The sequence below is a fragment of the Protomyctophum parallelum genome (assembly GCF_964188405.1).
Source record: "Protomyctophum parallelum genome assembly, chromosome: 2".
NCBI classification, from domain to species: Eukaryota; Metazoa; Chordata; class Actinopteri; order Myctophiformes; family Myctophidae; genus Protomyctophum; species Protomyctophum parallelum.
In genome coordinates, this window is record NC_139699.1 from 41,838,216 (window position 1) to 41,856,887 (window position 18,672).

Sequence of the window (18,672 nt, forward strand, 5' to 3'; positions counted from 1 at the left end):
TCGGGCCGTTACAACCCTCGTGCTCATGAGTCAACGACTGCGCTTGACTCCAAAGGCACCGCTCGACGTCACATCACGCCACGTTTCTTTTTGCCTACGGGTTCCCAGATGGCTCCTCCTCCTTCTCCGTCCCGGTAGGCTAGACGTCAGCAGACGCTGACGGTGACCTGGCGCGCAGACGCCACGCGGCGCCGTTTGATGCGGGAGCGGCGCGGCCGGGCGTCGGCCTGGCACTGGCACAGCGGTCCGAGCAGCAGCCACAGGTACAGGACCACGCAGGCCCAGCAGGACGAGAGCTTCACCCAGAAGGTGGACCAGCTGCCGTGGGTGAAGGTGGTCTCCAGCACCGCTGACTCGTAGCTGAAGACCACATGGAACGACAGAGATGAGAGTTAACATTTTGTACAGATACCCATTTAGGACTGAGGCTGATTCTAAAAATTCTAAATATTAACAGTTTTCTGAAAAACCTATGTTTCTATGTAAAATATGTTGTTCCACGGACCCTCCCAGAAGCAAATATTTGAGTTAAAAACGTTCGCTCTGAAAGAATATAATTTATATTCAAATATTTGCGCCACATTATCAAGATCTACAAGCTTGAGCTTATGCTATTTTTCAATAGCTAAAGTAGAACATAATGCTTAAAAAGCCAAAAGGGGTTCCCGTCCATAATGGGTTACAGACCTAGTGAAATGAAAAATACATTCACAGTTATAGACCATAGTTGGGTCGTTTATGGCAGTTCCGTGACCGCGGAGAGCAAAGGTCAGTTTCTCAATGGATTTGTCATCTAGGAGGGTTATTAAACAAATTTGGCCGGGGACATTTTTTTAGAGCCCCAAATCCAAAATGCTATGACGAAAATGAACTTAAAGGACAACTTGGTTTTTTTGGGTTTTTTTTTCAAACAAGGTTCATGTTTTAGTTTGTTATTAGAGAAAGTAAAAGATGAGTGTTAATCTTTTTTCATTTGCTGCTTTCTTTCGTTTTAGGGATTTTAGCTGTTTTTGACAAGGGGGGCGGGGGCATTCGACCATGGGGCTAAATATGCATTTATTTACACACTTTGATGGTGATTTCTTTTTTATGGTTTACTATAGTCCTAATAAACACCAGGAAATTACATCTGGCCACAGAAGATCACAGGATCTACTGAATGTGAAGGTAGCCTACTGGGGGAAGGCTTATACTGTGTGTATAGGCTCAATATGTCAGTTTGTCACATTCAATAGATCCTGCAGTGATCTTTTGTGGCCAGATGTAATTTCTTGGGGTCTAGTAGGACTATAGTAAATAATAAAAATTATAAATCGCCATAAAGTGTTGTAAAACAATACATATTTAGCCCCATGCTCGAATGCCCCCGCCCCCCTGTCAAAACTGCTAAAATCCCTAAAACGAAAGAAAGCAGCAAATGAAAGAAAATTAACACTCACCTTTTAGTTTCTCTAATAACAACCTAAAACATGAACCTTGGTTGAAAAAAAACTAAAGTTGTCCTTTAATTGACATCCATCATCACGCTAAAATATGTATCTGAAAACATTATGGTTAGAAATAAGCCACAAGCTTTGCTTCCCGTCTCTATGTCATTTTGTAAACAAACAATCCGTGTGCACGTGTCGCACATGTAACGGAGCTACGTCCCATAGCCTGGAGGGCTAACATAAAAATAAAATGCCCGTATCTTTCATGTCACTAGGTCTTTAAATTAAAAACACAAGACACACATGACATCATAGAGACTGACCTGAACCAGTTGGTGATGACATCATGATATCATAGAGACTGACCTGAACCAGCTAGTGAGTTTCATCATGACATCATAGAGACTGATCTGAACCAGTTGGTGATGTCACCATGACATCATAGAGACTGACCTGAACCAGTTGGTGAGGGTCATCATTACATCATAGAGACTGACCTGAACCAGTTGGTGATGTCACCATGACATCATAGAGACTGACCTGAACCAGTTGGTGATGTCACCATGACATCATAGACTGACCTGAACCAGTTGGTGATGCCATCATGACATCATAGAGACTGACCTGAACCAGTTGGTGATGTCACCATGACATCATAGAGACTGACCTGAACCAGTTGGTGATGTCATCATGACATCATAGAGACTGACCTGAACCAGTTGGTGATGTCACCATGACATCATAGAGACTGACCTGAACCAGTTGGTGAGGGTCATCATGACATCATAGAGACTGACCTGAACCAGTTGGTGAGGGTCATCATGACGTAGAGTGAAGCCAGGAAGAAGACAAAGTGGAAGACGAAGTAGCTGTAAGCCACTCTCGAGGTCTCGTTGTGAAGAACCATCTGAGAGCCTCGGTTCTCCTCGTCTATCACAAACTCTTCCTCTGCAGAAAGGAAAAACATTTGTGGGTCATTTATCAATGACATATTCAATCAAACTGTATTACGAAGTCAATTAAAGACATACTAAGAAAATTTATTAACAATTAAACATACAAAACAAATAAAAAGAAAAGTTCATAAAAATCTAAAAAAGCTCCCATAAAATAATCTATGAGAGGCACACGTACTGTACCAGTGTTTCCACATAGAGAAGGGAATCTAACGGTGCTAAACCTGGGATTGGTCAACACCTTAATCACGTCATTATGAGACCCATCAAGTCTACCTTTAAAACCAAACATGATGGGTCTCATAATTAGGTGATTAAACCTCAAGTCTACCTTTAAAACCAAACATGTGGTTTCTCCAGAGAGCCTGGAAGGTGGTTAGACCAGAGTCTCAGAATAGCTGACTAGCACTGCCACCCTATAGGCTTTTTCAGGAGAATCCTGAGAGCATCATTGTAAGCCACCTTAAGCTTGTGCAAGCTCTCTTTTTTTATAATTCACCCATAAGGGGGCAGGCTATACAGCCCACTGACATCGAGTCATACAGAATCTCAATCACAGCCCGACGCATTGTGAGTTGGAGATTGGCTGTTTTCTGTCAGCAGCACACATTAAAGGAGAATTCCATACTAAAAGGCTTTCTTACCTTTCTTTGTAGTTGTTACAATGGGGCTATGGGGTGTTGTGCTAATTTGCTTATTTCCATCGCTCAAAATTATAATTTCTTTGTATATATGCTCTCTTCATAATGTAAATAATATCCCAAGCGGCACACTTTACTACTTCTTTCGATGGAAATAAGTGAATTAGCATAACACCCCATAGCCCCATTCAATTCCCATTCAATGCAATGCAATTCATTGAGGGCTTATGGTAGGGAAAATAGCCAATAAGGAGTTTTTGCACAAAAAAACACCTGGACCTCTTTGGTGGGGACGTAACAACTACAAAGAAAGGTAAGAAAGATAAGAAAGCATTCTAGCATGGAATTCTCCTTTAAGACCTATTCTACAAATGTCTTCTATATACCAACATGTTTTCTGAAAGAACTTATAGTATGTTGCTATAACAGTGGTGCGCAAAGTTTTAACCTTTTGGATTCAAAACAATGCTATGTATTTGGCCTCCCGACCCCCATCTCAAAATAGTTTGTCCCAGGGACCTCCAGAAGTGAAGATTTGAGTTATAAATGTTTGCTTAAAAAAAATGCAAATTTCCATTATTTTTCACGCTATGATTTGTATATCTGTATAAATCACCATATGAAGCTGTTGATGAATGAACAGATGCATAAACAGTAGGGGTGTATTATATATCGAAATGTAAACAGAAACATTGACTTTGTATCGTATCGTTTTTAATGCAAATATTTGGTATCGAATCGTTTTGCAATGAAAATAATGCTACTTGTGTGTTATATTTAGCAATTTGAAGAAGAAGAAAAAGAAAAAAAGGAGTTTAATTACTTTTCCATTCCATATAGCTACACTTGGTCTATCGATAAATGAGTGTATTCTCTGTGTTCATGTCAAGGTACTTGTTTGCCTGTGTGTTCAAATACAATGTCTATGTTATTTATGTCATAAATTATACGTATATAGCCTATATCAGTGTCTCTCAACCTTTTTTGTCCCGGGGCACACTTTTCATAGCCTAAAAATCTCGGGGCACACCTAGATATATGGTGTGTGTATATACTGTATATATAATATATGAACCCAATATACTTTTAAAAACACACATGACAGCACTCGTCAAATTACTTTAAAGAGAAAGAAAAGGACAGAGACAGTGCCTCAGATTCACCAATTTATTTTTGAAAACTCATACAAAATGTAGCACACACATGTTCAATTTGTCAATGCAAAGTAATACTTCTAAATAAAAAAAGGAGTTGTAAAAACAAGAACAAAAATCTTTTGCCACAATACAATGGTCTTAAACTTGAGCACTTTTGTACAAAGAAAATCGTAAAAAACAATTCATAAAAAGAAAAGTAAATATTTTTGACAAGTTCTGTCTTAGTGTGAACCTTGAGCTTGTTTTCCTGAACAAAGAGTTTTTATCCTGGCTGGATGCTGGACAAACAGACACGGAGCTCTTCATTTTCAAGTCAGGCTTGAAAAGCTAAGCTCACAGGTAGGTTGTGGAAAAGGGGAGCAGCACTGCCATTGCGCTGGCTGTGATGGCTGGATATTCTTTCAAGTATCAAGAGACTTGCCTGCTTCGTTGTGTCTTTCTCCTTTTTTTCTTTCAAGCTCACGAAAAAGTGTTTGTCCTTCGTAGCGAGTTCATCATGATTGGTATGAAGGTGGCGCTTCAGTTTACTCGGAACCATGCGCTGTCTGCAAGCTTGAATCCACAAACTATACACAGCGGAATCGGGTACGTTTTATCCCCAGTAAACGTGAATCCAAACTTCATGTAATCATCGCGGTACAGTCTGGCAGGGGCTTTCTTTGTAGGCGTTGCGTTAGTAGCCGCCGTTGTTGCTGTTGTTGCTGTGCCGTCGTCAGGTGGAGGTGACTCGGCGGCGCTGTGTGTGCTGCTGTCGGGTTCTGGTGGTGTCTTTCTGGAGGGAGCGAAATGTCTGTGCTGTGCCCCATTTATACAGTAAAGTTGCCAGGCGATTAACATTTCTATGGCCGATGGTCGTTAAGAGTGAAGAGTCTATTGTTCCGTCGTCATGTTGTTTTCGCATGTCTATTTAGACGGGTGACAACAACAACGACGCAACAATAGGACGCCTATCTATCGCTTTCGGGGGAGGGCTAGTGTTACTTTTGGTCAAAATCTCGAGGCACACCTGGAGATTTCAAAGGCACAGTAAAGTGCCGCGGTACATAGGTTGAGAAACACTGGCCTATATATATATATATATATATATATATGCACATATATGCACATGCACTATCCACATATTTCAAATCATTGAATCTTACAGTATCGTATCCCCATAATGAACCAATGTCGTGCATGTATCGTATTGTCAACCATGTATCGTGATACGTATCGTATCGCTGTTAAAATGTATCGTTACACCCCTAATAAACAGTGATAGAGGTATTTGTTTAGTACAAACCTTCCTCTTCGTCGGGGCAGCAGAAGCAGCATGTGGCTTTCTGGAACTCATAGCGGTACACTTTGATCATCCAGAACGGTCCGAACACCTCCGCCAGGTACGAAGCTTCATTACTGGAGGGAAAAGACATACCAAGCTTCATTACTGGAGGGAAAAGACATACCAAGCTTCATTACTGGAGGGAAAAGACATACCAAGCTTCATTACTGGAGGGAAAAGACATACCAAGCTTCATTACTGGAGGGAAAAGATATACCAAGCTTCATTACTGGAGGGAAAAGACATACCAAGCTTCATTGCTGGAGGGAAAAGATATACCAAGCTTCATTACTGGAGGGAAAAGACATACCAAGCTTCATTACTGGAGGGAAAAGACATACCAAGCTTCATTACTGGAGGGAAAAGATATACCAAGCTTCATTACTGGAGGGAAAAGATATACCAAGCTTCATTACTGGAGGGAAAACAAACTATATTTTTTGATAATGTAATCAAAGTCGATGGCATGTACTATAATTATAAAAACACTTGCCCGATGTGATATGAACACTCACCATGCAAACAGCACACATCAGTACATGATGTGATATGAACACTCACCATGCAAACAGCACACATCAGTACATGATGTGATATGAACACTCACCATGCAAACAGCACACATCAGTACATGATGTGATATGAACTCTCACCATGCAAACAGCACACATCAGTACATGATGTGATATGAACACTCACCATGCAAACAGCACACAGCAGTACATGATGTGATATGAACTCTCACCATGCAAACAGCACACATCAGTACATGATGTGATATGAACACTCACCATGCAAACAGCACACAGCAGTACATGATGTGATATGAACTCTCACCATGCAAACAGCACACATCAGTACATGATGTGATATGAACACTCACCATGCAAACAGCACACAGCAGTACATGATGTGATATGAACACTCACCATGCAAACAGCACACAGCAGTACATGATGTGATATGAACTCTCACCATGCAAACAGCACACATCAGTACATGATGTGATATGAACACTCACCATGCAAACAGCACACAGCAGTACATGATGTGATATGAACACTCACCATGCAAACAGCACACAGCAGTACATGATGCAAGCGCCTATGATGGCCACAGCGTTGCCTTCCTTTTGGATGCCAGCCCGACCCACGTTGGGGAAACACACTGTCATGTTGACGCCTTGGTACACCACTGGCAAGGAAGAAGACGAAACATGGGCCGGGGTCACCAGCTGGGTCATCACCACACCGACCACTTGTGGTGGACATTTTGGGCAAAATTCTATAGCACTAAATGTACACTACTAGTGCTGTCGTCCTCAAAGTGGGTTGAGGGACATTCAGGGTTAGCCTGGCACGGCCAGACTCATAGCGGGGAGGAAACATCAGTGAACCCTCGCTATGAGTGGCCGCATCAGGGTTGCTTGAAGGTGGCCCAATTGGACCGTTACAGGTCCACTCTAAGGGCCAGATTCACCAATGAAATTCACGACCAGGTGTAAATGAAGTGTGTATAATCCATACGATAAATCTCACGGGTCATTGCCTAAAGGGGTGTAATGACTTCATCTGTGCGTATCGAGGCTGTAGCTCATTTTTGCCTCTCAGTCGACTCCCTATTTCCCAAGCGTTTTGCAGTGGTTTCACTGTGTGTGGTGCAACATCTCCGGCCATTTTACCTCCATAAATGGTAACTGGAAACTAATGTTATGATTTTTCTGGTTGCTCCGAAATGGACAGATCTTCAAGCTAACAGCGGAGCGGGCATGTTGGTACCATAGAGTTATATATACGAAATGGTCAGAACCAGGTTGGGAAGCACCGCATAGCAACTTGTAGATCAGCTTATTTTGGCACGCAAATCTTTCACTGCTTGCGGAACATTAATAACTGGTGTTATTGAAGGTTCTTTCACGTATCACGACCAATTGCTATTAAAACTTGGCGAGGAGGAGCCCTTTCTACTGATGAATTGCGCACTGCACCTTTGCAGAGGTAAAAATAAAATGTCATACATAACGGACCAGAGTTTTGCCTTAATGTACATGGTTAATCTGTTTTTGGATTAATCATTGTTCTATACCTGGAAAATCTAGATTTCATCAGCTGTTTCCTCATCAAATGGTAAGACTTGTAGGCTACTGTACTGTAGCCTACATTATTATAAATTAATAATTAATACAACAACACAAATGGAGGTGGATATGTGCCCATGCAGCGACATGAATGCATGATAGTCTATTTGAATCATTATGTAAAACTTCGGCTGAGTCTGTCAACATGCTGAGCAACCTAATAATTCAGCTCTTAATGCAACTGATAGCCTACAAAATAAATACAAATACAAACCAGTTGAATTTGCATCATGTCTATATAATGCATAACATAAGCTAAGCAATACATAGTTGACACATCTCTTTCTTGTATTGCATGTGTGTTGACAAATGTTCGGCACAATGTTCGGCACATACCGTATGTTATTTGAGGTTTGGGGACTATTAATTGATTCAGCATGAAGACTAAATCATTCTAAATACATATACGCATGCCTTGCTCACTGGTAAGTCACCCTCTGAGCTGACCAAAGTCACGGCCAAAATAAAATCATGAATTCCAATCCACACGTAGCGTAGGAATGGTCGTAAATGTCCGTACGCTCAAAATATGAGCGTAAATTGCTTCCTGAATCTGGTCCTAAGAGTGTACAAATGGACCCTATGGGTGAGCACTTACCTCACTCATTTAAACAGTTATAGTTGAGTAAAGTGTTACCTCAGTAATTGAAAATAGAGTAAAGTATTTTTACCTCTCTCGGGCGGGCGGCTGGACAGAGCAGAGAACGTCAGATACATGACATAACAGCTGATGATTGAAGCCTGCAAGAGTCCTGACCGGGGCTGCTCTGTAGAGGCAGGCAGGCAGGCAGGCAGGCAGAAGGGAGACAGACAGACAGAAGGGAGACAGAAGGGAGACAGACAGACAGAAGGGAGACAGAAGTGAGACAGACAGACAGAAGGGAGACAAGAGTTGAGGAACAACAGTCAATAACTGCTATTATACTCCCTCCACACACAAACATACACACACACGCAAACACACACGCACGCACGCACGCACACACGCACGCACGCACACAGGCACAAGCGCACGCATGCACGCACAAACACACACACACACGCACAAGCACACACACACACACAGACACACACACACACACACACACACACACACACACACACACACACACACACACACACACACACACACACACACACACACACACACACACACACACACACACACACACACATTTTTTAATTTCATTTAGTTTCATTTTACACTCTCCAGAGTTAAATTATTGTTAAACATCTTGCTTTACTTAATTTGCAAGAGGTCTACACAATTAGATAATGTGTAGAATAATTGTTATTTTGATCAACAATGTGCCTGTTATCTCGCCTATACCAGCATCAACACAGCATGGACGTTTTGGGTCTGAGAGGATAAATGTCATCAAATGGTGAATAAATAATGGACCTTGAAATGAAAAGGGTCGAAAACCACTGCTGTTCTAGGGTTCCAAAGTATACAAACTCACTCTGCTGCACGCACGGCGTGACGGCTATGAAGGACACGAGGCAGCAGAGAGTCAGGTTGGTCCAGAGCAGGAACCTGTTGAAATGGCATGCGACGGGGTGCGTGTAGTACTTGTACATGAAGGTGAAGGACATGGAGGCGACGGTGTAGAAGAACAGTGTGGCGCACAGCACCGCCACGTACCAGCGCTTGTTCTCCGCAGCGCCCGTCAACCTGGCAACACAGTGAGAGATGATGATGATGATAATGATGATGATGATGATGCAGTGAATGGGCGCAGGTACAGCCGTTTCCCCGCCATTACCGTAAATATACGTGATTTGGATTAATCTGGCCGCCAATCCCGTAGAATCACATGAATTGATCTTTCATAGAGCTTTTGATCGATCGAGTCGAGAATCGAGATAGTACTCACATTAGCATTGGATTGCTAGCTGTCAACAACATGACTGGAGCATGCCATCTTGGATTTCTCATGCACCCGCGGCCAATGCGTGAATCTATTCTACGTCCGAGCATAGACATGGTAACGCCCCACCTGCCTCTGATTGGCCTACCGACACTGCCGGCCTTACCAGACTTTCCTCCAAGGTGGATATAGCTATGCTGGATATAGTCTCCCGCGAGGTTACTCCGTGGTGGGAAATTCCAGAATGCAGCCTTGTAACTTGTTTTATTTTTGTATAAGAGGCAAACTAATATTGTTTATGCTGTTTGCTTTGATGGAATAATTGATTGAACACGTACGCCGTGATATAATTTGATTTGGGTGTGTTCTAAATAAAGTGTTTGTGTTGATTATTGTGTCATTAATTTGTATGTGTAAATTTATTTAGAACATTAGGACAGTCAAGACGGGCAGTGTCGGTAGGCCAATCAGAGGCAGGCGCGGCGTTACCATGTCTATGCTCGGACGTAGAATAGATTCACGCGCGGCTAATCTATCTGTTTCTTTCAATCACTGTTATCTCCAAATCCTTGTCCCAGATGGCATTTCTGGTCAAAACATTGGAACAAGCACACACTGTTTACCTTTCGTCAGAAGCTTTTACATGGTGGGAGCGTTGCGGTACAAAGGCACAAATTAAATCTGAAATTTGGATGGCAGAAGATCCACCAAGGACAGCTCTCCTGGATTCCGACTTATGGACGTTTGAAAATCCTCCTTTCAACTGCTTTACACGGTGATTATATTTTCAATCCCATAGCTGGAGAGGTGGGGCGTTGCCATAGCAACCGGACCAATGTTAAAAGCTGACGTGGGACTCACCCATTATATAGATGGAGTATACATTGGGGTCCGTATATATACAGACCTGGGATATGACGCCCCCTAGCGGCGGGGTTCGTATATACGGACCTGGGATATAACGTCCTCTAGCAGTGGGGTCCGTATATATACAGAGTTATATAGTTGAAGCCGCGCACAGGCATCATTTACCTCCACCAGCTGTTTAAAAACCAGTAAGAGACGCGTATGTGTGACTGCGCCCAATCGGATGTTTATTAAATCCATTGAGACCTGAAGACAGATTCTACAAATGTCCGACCCCCATCTCAAAATATGTTGTTACTGTCCGCAACACCACTCACTCACTCTGTCCCCTAAGCCCTCGTCACTCACCAGTTCTTGTTCCAGGTGTGTGCGAAAGCTGTGATGAGGATGAGCTGGATGAGAATGAAGGAAAACCCTCCGACCACTCCCACATAATGCCACGCTGAGAAAGAGAGAGAGAGAGAGAGAGAGAGAGAGAGAGAGAGAGAGAGAGAGAGAGAGAGAGAGAGAGAGAGATTAATGCCATGCTGAGAGAGAGAGAGGGAGATAGACACCAACAAGTTGAACCCAACCAGGGATGGGCAACTTTGATGATGCTGAGGGCCATTATGTTTCTACACTCACTCCATAGTAGAAACATCTTATCTCTGTATTTTAAAAATAATTCGTAACTGCGTGCATTTTGAGCTTGTAGATGTTTGCTATAGGCCTACTTGAATAGGAATTCTGAATGCTTTGGCTTCTTTTTTTAATTGGAATCCTAAGTAACATTTGTATTTAATTTCAAATGCATTTGGTTATACTTCTGTGAACTTAAATACAATAAAATGTTGTTACTAGTCATTAAGCTATACTAAGTCATTAAGCTATACTAAGTAATTGTAAGAGTTCAAATCAATAATAACCTTTTCATCCATCGCACCTCCTGAATTACAATGTTATGTCATATTATGGTATGCAAAATAAGCAAATCTTTCTCAATAATCTACAGTAGGTCACGAGAAAACTAGAGAGACCATGCAGTTTCAATTAGAACAGACTGAAAAAGGACGTTATACTTGGCGTTTAACCACTTGAACCCCAGCATCCCTATCACGGTGGGAACGTACACCAAAAATAGCAGATCTACAAGCTCTACAAAAACCAGGTCAGGAGCATCATGGAGTACTCCTGCCTAGCCTGGATAAATGCCTCTCTGACCACTCTCAGGTTAGTTAGATCTCATCCAAAAGAAGGCCATCAGCAAGCTGAGTCATCACCGAACAGTTGCAACAACTGTTCTCTACAAGATGCACACTCCCGGCTGTCCAGTGGACCTCAAAGGACCTCAAAGCTCACACTACGAATACAAAACAACTCGCCCCTTTACCAACTCGCCGCGGGCGTACAGCCGGCGGAACAGCGTGGCCTGGTATTCCTAAAGTAATCTAAGTAAATTATGCTTAAACGGTTAAACCTAACCTTATTCCTAACCTTAACCTCAGTAAAACTATGCCTAAACCTAACCCTATTCCTTAACTTAACCCCAGTAAAACTATGCCTAAACCTAACCCTATACCTAAACTTAACCCCAGTAAAACTATGCCTAAACCTAACCCTATACCTAAACTTAACCCCAGTAAAACTATGCCTAAACCTAACCCTATACCTAAACTTAACCCCAGTAAAACTATGCCTAAACCTAACCCTATACCTAAACTTAACCCCAGTAAAACTATGCCTAAACCTAACCCTATACCTAAACTTAACCCCAGTAAAACTATGCCTAAACCTAACCCTATACCTAAACTTAACCCCAGTAAAACTATGCCTAAACCTAACCCTATACCTAAACTTAACCCCAGTAAAACTATGCCTAAACCTAACCCTATATTATATACCTAAACTTAACCCCAGTAAAACTATGCCTAACCCTAAACTTATTTCTAACCTTATTCTCAGTAAAACAATATACAAGAATACAAGAACCACCGCACCGAGCTGTCGGCGTGAGGTCGGCAGAAAAAAGGTGTGAGATGGAATTTGGTCGACCGTACCTGTTGCCCACACTACTACCCCAAGCTCACACCTCAGGTTGTTAGAGACATTACATCTAGCAGTGTTCACTCCACTCTGCTATAAGGACATGGAACAGCCTTCCCCCTGCGGTTGTTGGAGACATTACATCTAGCAGTGTTCACGCCTTAAGAAGAGGCTGAACAAACACCTCCTCAGTATGTGACTGTAATCCCACAGAGCTGTCATTCAGCCAACATTTCGTTTACACATACTGTACGCCTGACTGAGTAGCTGCAGGTCATTGATAGGCTCTTTGAATGTGTTTTTCTCATAGCCTGTTTCTTTTTTACTATAAGCATAGAGGGTCTAGGTGGTTAAACTGAAGTGATACGTTCCAAATATGATCAAAGTATTCTGAGACACCTCTGGACTTGCGTCGATTACGGCACCCAACGCATGTCGGACTAATGCCCTGTCCTCATTACATGCAGTCCCCACTTTTACAATCCCTGCTCTACAGTCTAGGGGCCCGATCGATGCACTAAGCTGATGTATAAAGGAATTTTACAAATGTCCCACATTAGTAGGCTTATATAGAATGGCATTCAAGCTTGCATTCTAATGCAAGCTTAATTTGGTCCCATATAAGTCTGCATCCGAGCAGACTTGAGAAAGAGCGGACCTCCACAAAATTCACAGACAAAAAAAGATGACTGAATCAGACTACTGACGTGGGAAGCGTTGTGGTTGCTTACCATGTAGAAAGGACTCGTAGGAATGAAGAAGTGTGGTTGCTTACCATGTAGAAAGGACTCGGTAGGAATGAAGAAGTGTGGTTGCTTACCATGTAGAAAGGACTCGGTAGGAATGAAGAAGTGTGGTTGCTTACCATGTAGAAAGGACTCGGTAGGAATGAAGAAGTGTGGTTGCTTACCATGTAGAAAGGACTCGGTAGGAATGAAGAAGTGTGGTTGCTTACCATGTAGAAAGGACTCGGTAGGAATGAAGAAGTGTGGTTGCTTACCATGTAGAAAGGACTCGGTAGGAATGAAGAAGGCCGCCGTGCACATCCCGACCAGAATGACGAACTTCACAAACCAGAACCTGTATGTTAACACAGAGATAACAATGATCATAATAATATAATAATAATAATAATAATAATAATAATAATAATAATAATAATAATAATAATAATAATAATAATAAACCAGAAGCTATGTCAACACAGAGAAGGATGTTAGCTACTACGTTGATAATAATATTAAAGGTATATTCAGTGATTTCACTCAAAAAACCTTAGGTTTCGTTTTTGGCTGTGGGACCCAGCCTTTCGTCCAATCAGGATAGAGAGTCAAAAACGAAACCTAAGGTTTTTTGACCCCCAGGGGTTAACTGGGGACAGGGAGGAACTCCTTATATGGCCAGCACACTCTATAGTAGGTAGGATTATCACAACAAAACAAAAAAATAAGTGATATTTGAATTAAGTGAAATCACTGAATATACCTTTAATAATATTAATATTAATAATAAATATAGCTGCAAGCAGTGATAAGGCGGGGGCAATAAGCAATAAGAACAATATGCACAATACGCCATAGAAACATGGAAGACTGAACTTGACATAAAGAAGACCATGTAATTGTGACAGGGTTGGTTTTAATTGTGGGGGGGCAGGGTTATTGAAGACTGTTCATGTTTTCACATACAAACTTCTTTTCAACTGGGATTTCAGATAATAGTATAAGTGTTTTTCAAACTGCTCAAAATGGCAGAATATCTGAGGGCGGAGCTTACTGGTTACTGGCGGAGCTTACTGGTACAGATGTGTTCCCCATGAGTCAAGGAACATGTGGAAACACGTGCCATGACTTTTGGCCAAACGAGGCATGAGTTGCCTGTTCAAAGGTTACATTTTCTGAAAATTGCTATAGCGCCCCCTTTTGGCCAATTAGAGTAAGGCTGGTTTCAGTGCTATTTGGCATGACCCTCTACCATACTGTAAAGTTTCATAAGCATATGAAGCTGCAAGAATTTTCACAAAACAGCAATTTTGTAGAAGTTTTCGTGCATTTTGATCAAAGATCCTGGAAGGAGATAGATTTCAACTGTTTTTCATATAATTCAAATGACTGTGATCTTAAAACGTTTTTACTCAGAATCCTTTCTCAGATTCTGGTGTTTGATCAAAACCGGGATGTAATATAATATGAATGCCTCGGATGACATTTAAAAAGACGGTCGGTCGGCGGTTGCTAAATTAGCGTTAGCCAATTTTGCTTCCTGATCATTTTGGGGTGAATCATTCTGGGGTCTTCAGAATAAAAGTTGCCGCTTCATCTGGCAGCATGCAGGGGAAAGACTGAAACAATACATAGGCATAGGCTTAATTTATGTATAAGCACTTGTAATAGCACTTGACATTACATTCTATAGTGTATACAATTATAGTGTCATTAGATAGATATTCCACGGTATAGTACGTACTGTAGCCTATATGATTCATGACAACTATTTTTATGTATTTGATGTATTGTTTTTGTACCATGTTTTTGTTCTTGCTTACTGTAAATCGCTCTGGATTAAGAGCGTCTGCCAAATGCCTAAATTGTAATTGTAATGCTGGCACTAAATGAGAAAACAATGGTAAAAGTGCTTGTATATAAAATAAATACAATAAAATATATAAAACAGAAAAGCAATTATACAACTAATAATATCAAAACATTTACAGTTAAAGGGTCATACAGTATACGTAAACCATACGTAAACCATTGGGACAGTTTAGTCACAGTGTATTGGCAAATATTATATACAGTATATATATTTATAGGTTAAGTAATGTCCCTTTGACTCCGTGACCGCTAATACACTAAACCTACACGAACCTGCCTTGAACCGTCCATTCACCCTGCATTGATAAGACTCTTATGAGCAGATTTATGCTAGCGAGGAGCAGTATAGAGAGGGCCTATAATCCCTTGCATGCAGGCATGGCGGCTATAATCAACGGCCAGTGGAAAGTGTGACACTCAGTGTGCACGGATGGAGCTTAAAATAGACACCCAGTGAGGTCAGGTCAGGTCACGTGATCAGAGGGAAGCCCCTTCATTCAGGAATTAGAAGATATTCACTGGCAGGGATGTGCAGAGAGTGTTAGAGGGGCAGGGGCTGAAATCCCGTAAGAGGGCACTTTTGGACAAAAATAGCAGATCTACAAGCTCACAACATGTCGTGCTGCGACGCGTTGAGATCTTGTAGATCAGCTATTTTGGTCTGGAAAGGGCAGTTGTTTTACAGACGGGTTAAAGGGCAGGGGCTGAAGCTCCCTTTGATGTCTATGTGTGCATGTCCCTGTTCACTGGCATGATTGCTATTATTTTTGGGGTTTAAACAAATACTAGGCCTATATGTTTTAGTATGTTTCTTTCTTTCTTTCTTTCTTTCTTCATAAATCAATGCTATTGAACACCCTTTATGTCTGAGTGTTGGTTTTTAAAAAATCCCACTCGTGTCAAGTGATCATCCTTCATCACATTCCGTGCTCAGCCAATCAAATCCTCGCAAATGTCATTCCGGCCAATCACACACACACACACACACACACACACACACACACACACACACACACACACACACACACACACACACACACACACACACACACACACACACACACACACACACACACACACACACACACACACACGGACGGACGGACGGACGGACGGACGGACGGACGGACAGACAGACAGACAGACAGACAGACAGACAGACAGACAGACAGACAGACAGACAGACAGACAGACAGACAGACAGACAGACAGACAGACAGACAGACAGACAGACAGACAGACAGACAGACAGACAGACAGACAGACAGACAGACAGACAGACAGACAGACAGACAGACAGACAGACAGACAGACAGACAGACAGACAGACAGACAGACAGACAGACAGACAGACAGACAGACAGACAATCAGTTTAAGAAGGTGACGATATTCTGGTACTACAGTGACTGACCCGTTGTGTATGAGAGCTCTGAAGTCCTGGCTGGACTTCACGTCTATGAGGAACACTGCCATCATCAAGTAGAAGCAGGAAGTTCCAAAGCAGACTCTGTAGACGGCCGAGTATCCCACCAACATCTCACAGTGTCCTCCTCCTCCTCCTCCATCGTCATGGGTCTGGTCACACACCATGTTGAAGAAAGGCACCTGTAACATGCACACACACACTTTGATTTGGATCAGAATATCAGTCTTGATTCCGTTGACTACCTTTCTTCACTGACGAAAACTAAACAAACACTAAATAAAAACTACGCTCTAAAACTAAATGCTCGCTCATACCGTGCTGCAACGCACGGTATGAGCTTGTAGATCGGCAACCAAGTGTAAACTCAGGGATTAATGCCCGCCAAAAAAAAACAATTGTCGACCTAATAAACTGTAGAAGTAAAACCTTTCAGATGACTAAAATATGAGAAAAATATGAGAAAAACGTTGATTTGCTGACACAGTCAATCAACACAGGTTCAAGGTAATGTTCTTTTCACAGAACATCAAGCAAAGGAAAAAAATCACACCCGTGTGAAGTGAGTGGTGCAACCCTGTGTGGGGGTCCCCGGGGGGAGTTCCAGACCCACAGGAACGCACCCAGGGTGCCAGCCCGATTCCTGCGAGCCGCCCCGCTGTGCGTGCATGCGTTTCTCTCTGTGTGCTCTGAGGAGCCAAGACGGAAGAGAGAGAGCAGCACAGAGCAGGTCTTTTTAGGAACTTTAGCGAAATGTATGGCAAATCATCAAAATAAATGCTTACCACTAGCTAGTAGCTTTCTTCACAAATGTGTTCATAAAGGTGTCTAACTATCAGCTCTCGAAATGACAGAGTTACCATGTGGGGGTCCCTCTACTGTACTGTACTGTACTGTACTGTACTGTACTGTCACTGTACTGGCACACCTGAAATCACCATAATACAGTTAATATGTGCGTGTGTTTGTGTGTGTGTGTTAGGTTGCGCACAGGTGGTGAAAAACAACCTGTTTTCGTGCTCAGACGCACCCACCCAGCCACCCACCCACACACCCAGCCACCCACCCACACACATAGCTCCGTAAGGGAGTGGTTGCACCACTCAATTATTTTAGGATGTATAAAACAAAATAAGTAAAATAAATAACAGATACAATTACAGTGCAGAAGAGAAAGAAACAGACAAAAGAAAAGTAACTCGGTCAAAGGCAGCAGCAAACAAAAAAGGTCTTCAGTTGTGTTTTAAAAGAAATAAGAGCGGCAGCAGACCTGCAGTTTTCTGGGAGTTTGTTCCGGATATCTGAAGAATAAAATCTAAATGCTGCTTCCACACGTTTTGGGTTTTAGGGACAGAAAGCCAGATCCCAGATGACCTGAGAGGTCTAGATGGTCCATGGTGTCAACACAAGGTCAGTAATGTAGTTTGGCACTAAAACCATTCAAAGCATTATAGACCAACAGTAGTATTTTGTGTGTGAATGTGTGTGCATACGTGTGTGCGTGACTGCGTGTGTGTGTGCGTGTGTGACTGTGTGTGTGTGTGTGTGTGTGTGTGTGTGTGTGTGTGTGTGTGTGTGTGTGTGTGTGTGTGTGTGTGTGTGTGTGTGTGTGTGTGTGTGTGTGTGCATGCGTGCGTGCGTGTGTGCGTGCATGCGTTTCTCTCTGTGTGCTCTGAGGAGCCAAGACTGAAGAGAGAGAGCAGCACAGAGCAGGTCATTTTAGGAACTTTAGCAAAATGTATGGCAAATCATCAAAATAAATGCTTACCACTAGTAGCTTTCTTCACAAATGTGTTCATAAAGGTGTCTAACTATCAGCTCTCCTCTCCCAGGTGGGGCGAAATACTTTCGGGGCGGAGACGTAAGTCCCGACCTATTATTTTCCGTTGTTGGCTTATTATTGAGTAGGTCGTGGCTTAAATATTAATTCGTCCCGACGGTTTAATAATTCGCCCCAGCGCTTTATTTCGTCGGGGCTATTTATGAATGCGTCGCCGTTCGCGACGTATTTTATTCACACCCCATGTGGACCCTTGGGGGGGGGGGGGTCCCTTTGCACTTTGTGTAGATGCTGCGTATATAGCCTCATACTGAAAAGAATACTATTTTACGCACAGCGCAAGGCAATGTGATTACGATCGTCCTTCTGGGGGGGGGGGGGGGGGGGGGTCTGTCTGTCTGTCTGTCTGTCTGTCTGTCTGTCTGTCTGTGTCTCAATGACTCACCTTAGGCGGATAATATAGACTACAAGT

General features: G+C 42.4%; 1 protein-coding gene across 1 annotated transcript in view; it reads right to left on the minus strand.

Moving 5' to 3' along the window:
• The window catches only part of serinc4 (serine incorporator 4), a 42,239-nt gene continuing 23,567 nt past the window's right edge, over positions 1-18,672 (minus strand). The window contains exons 4-12 of the mRNA XM_083759717.1: positions 16,409-16,602; positions 13,403-13,482; positions 10,729-10,822; positions 9,106-9,317; positions 8,314-8,409; positions 6,573-6,699; positions 5,467-5,579; positions 2,228-2,378; positions 1-360 (exon numbers count right to left, since the gene is read on the minus strand). Of these exons, the coding sequence (XP_083615843.1) occupies positions 147-360; positions 2,228-2,378; positions 5,467-5,579; positions 6,573-6,699; positions 8,314-8,409; positions 9,106-9,317; positions 10,729-10,822; positions 13,403-13,482; positions 16,409-16,602 (1,281 nt within the window). The 3' untranslated portion in view covers positions 1-146. The remainder of the gene's footprint in view (positions 361-2,227; positions 2,379-5,466; positions 5,580-6,572; positions 6,700-8,313; positions 8,410-9,105; positions 9,318-10,728; positions 10,823-13,402; positions 13,483-16,408; positions 16,603-18,672) is intronic.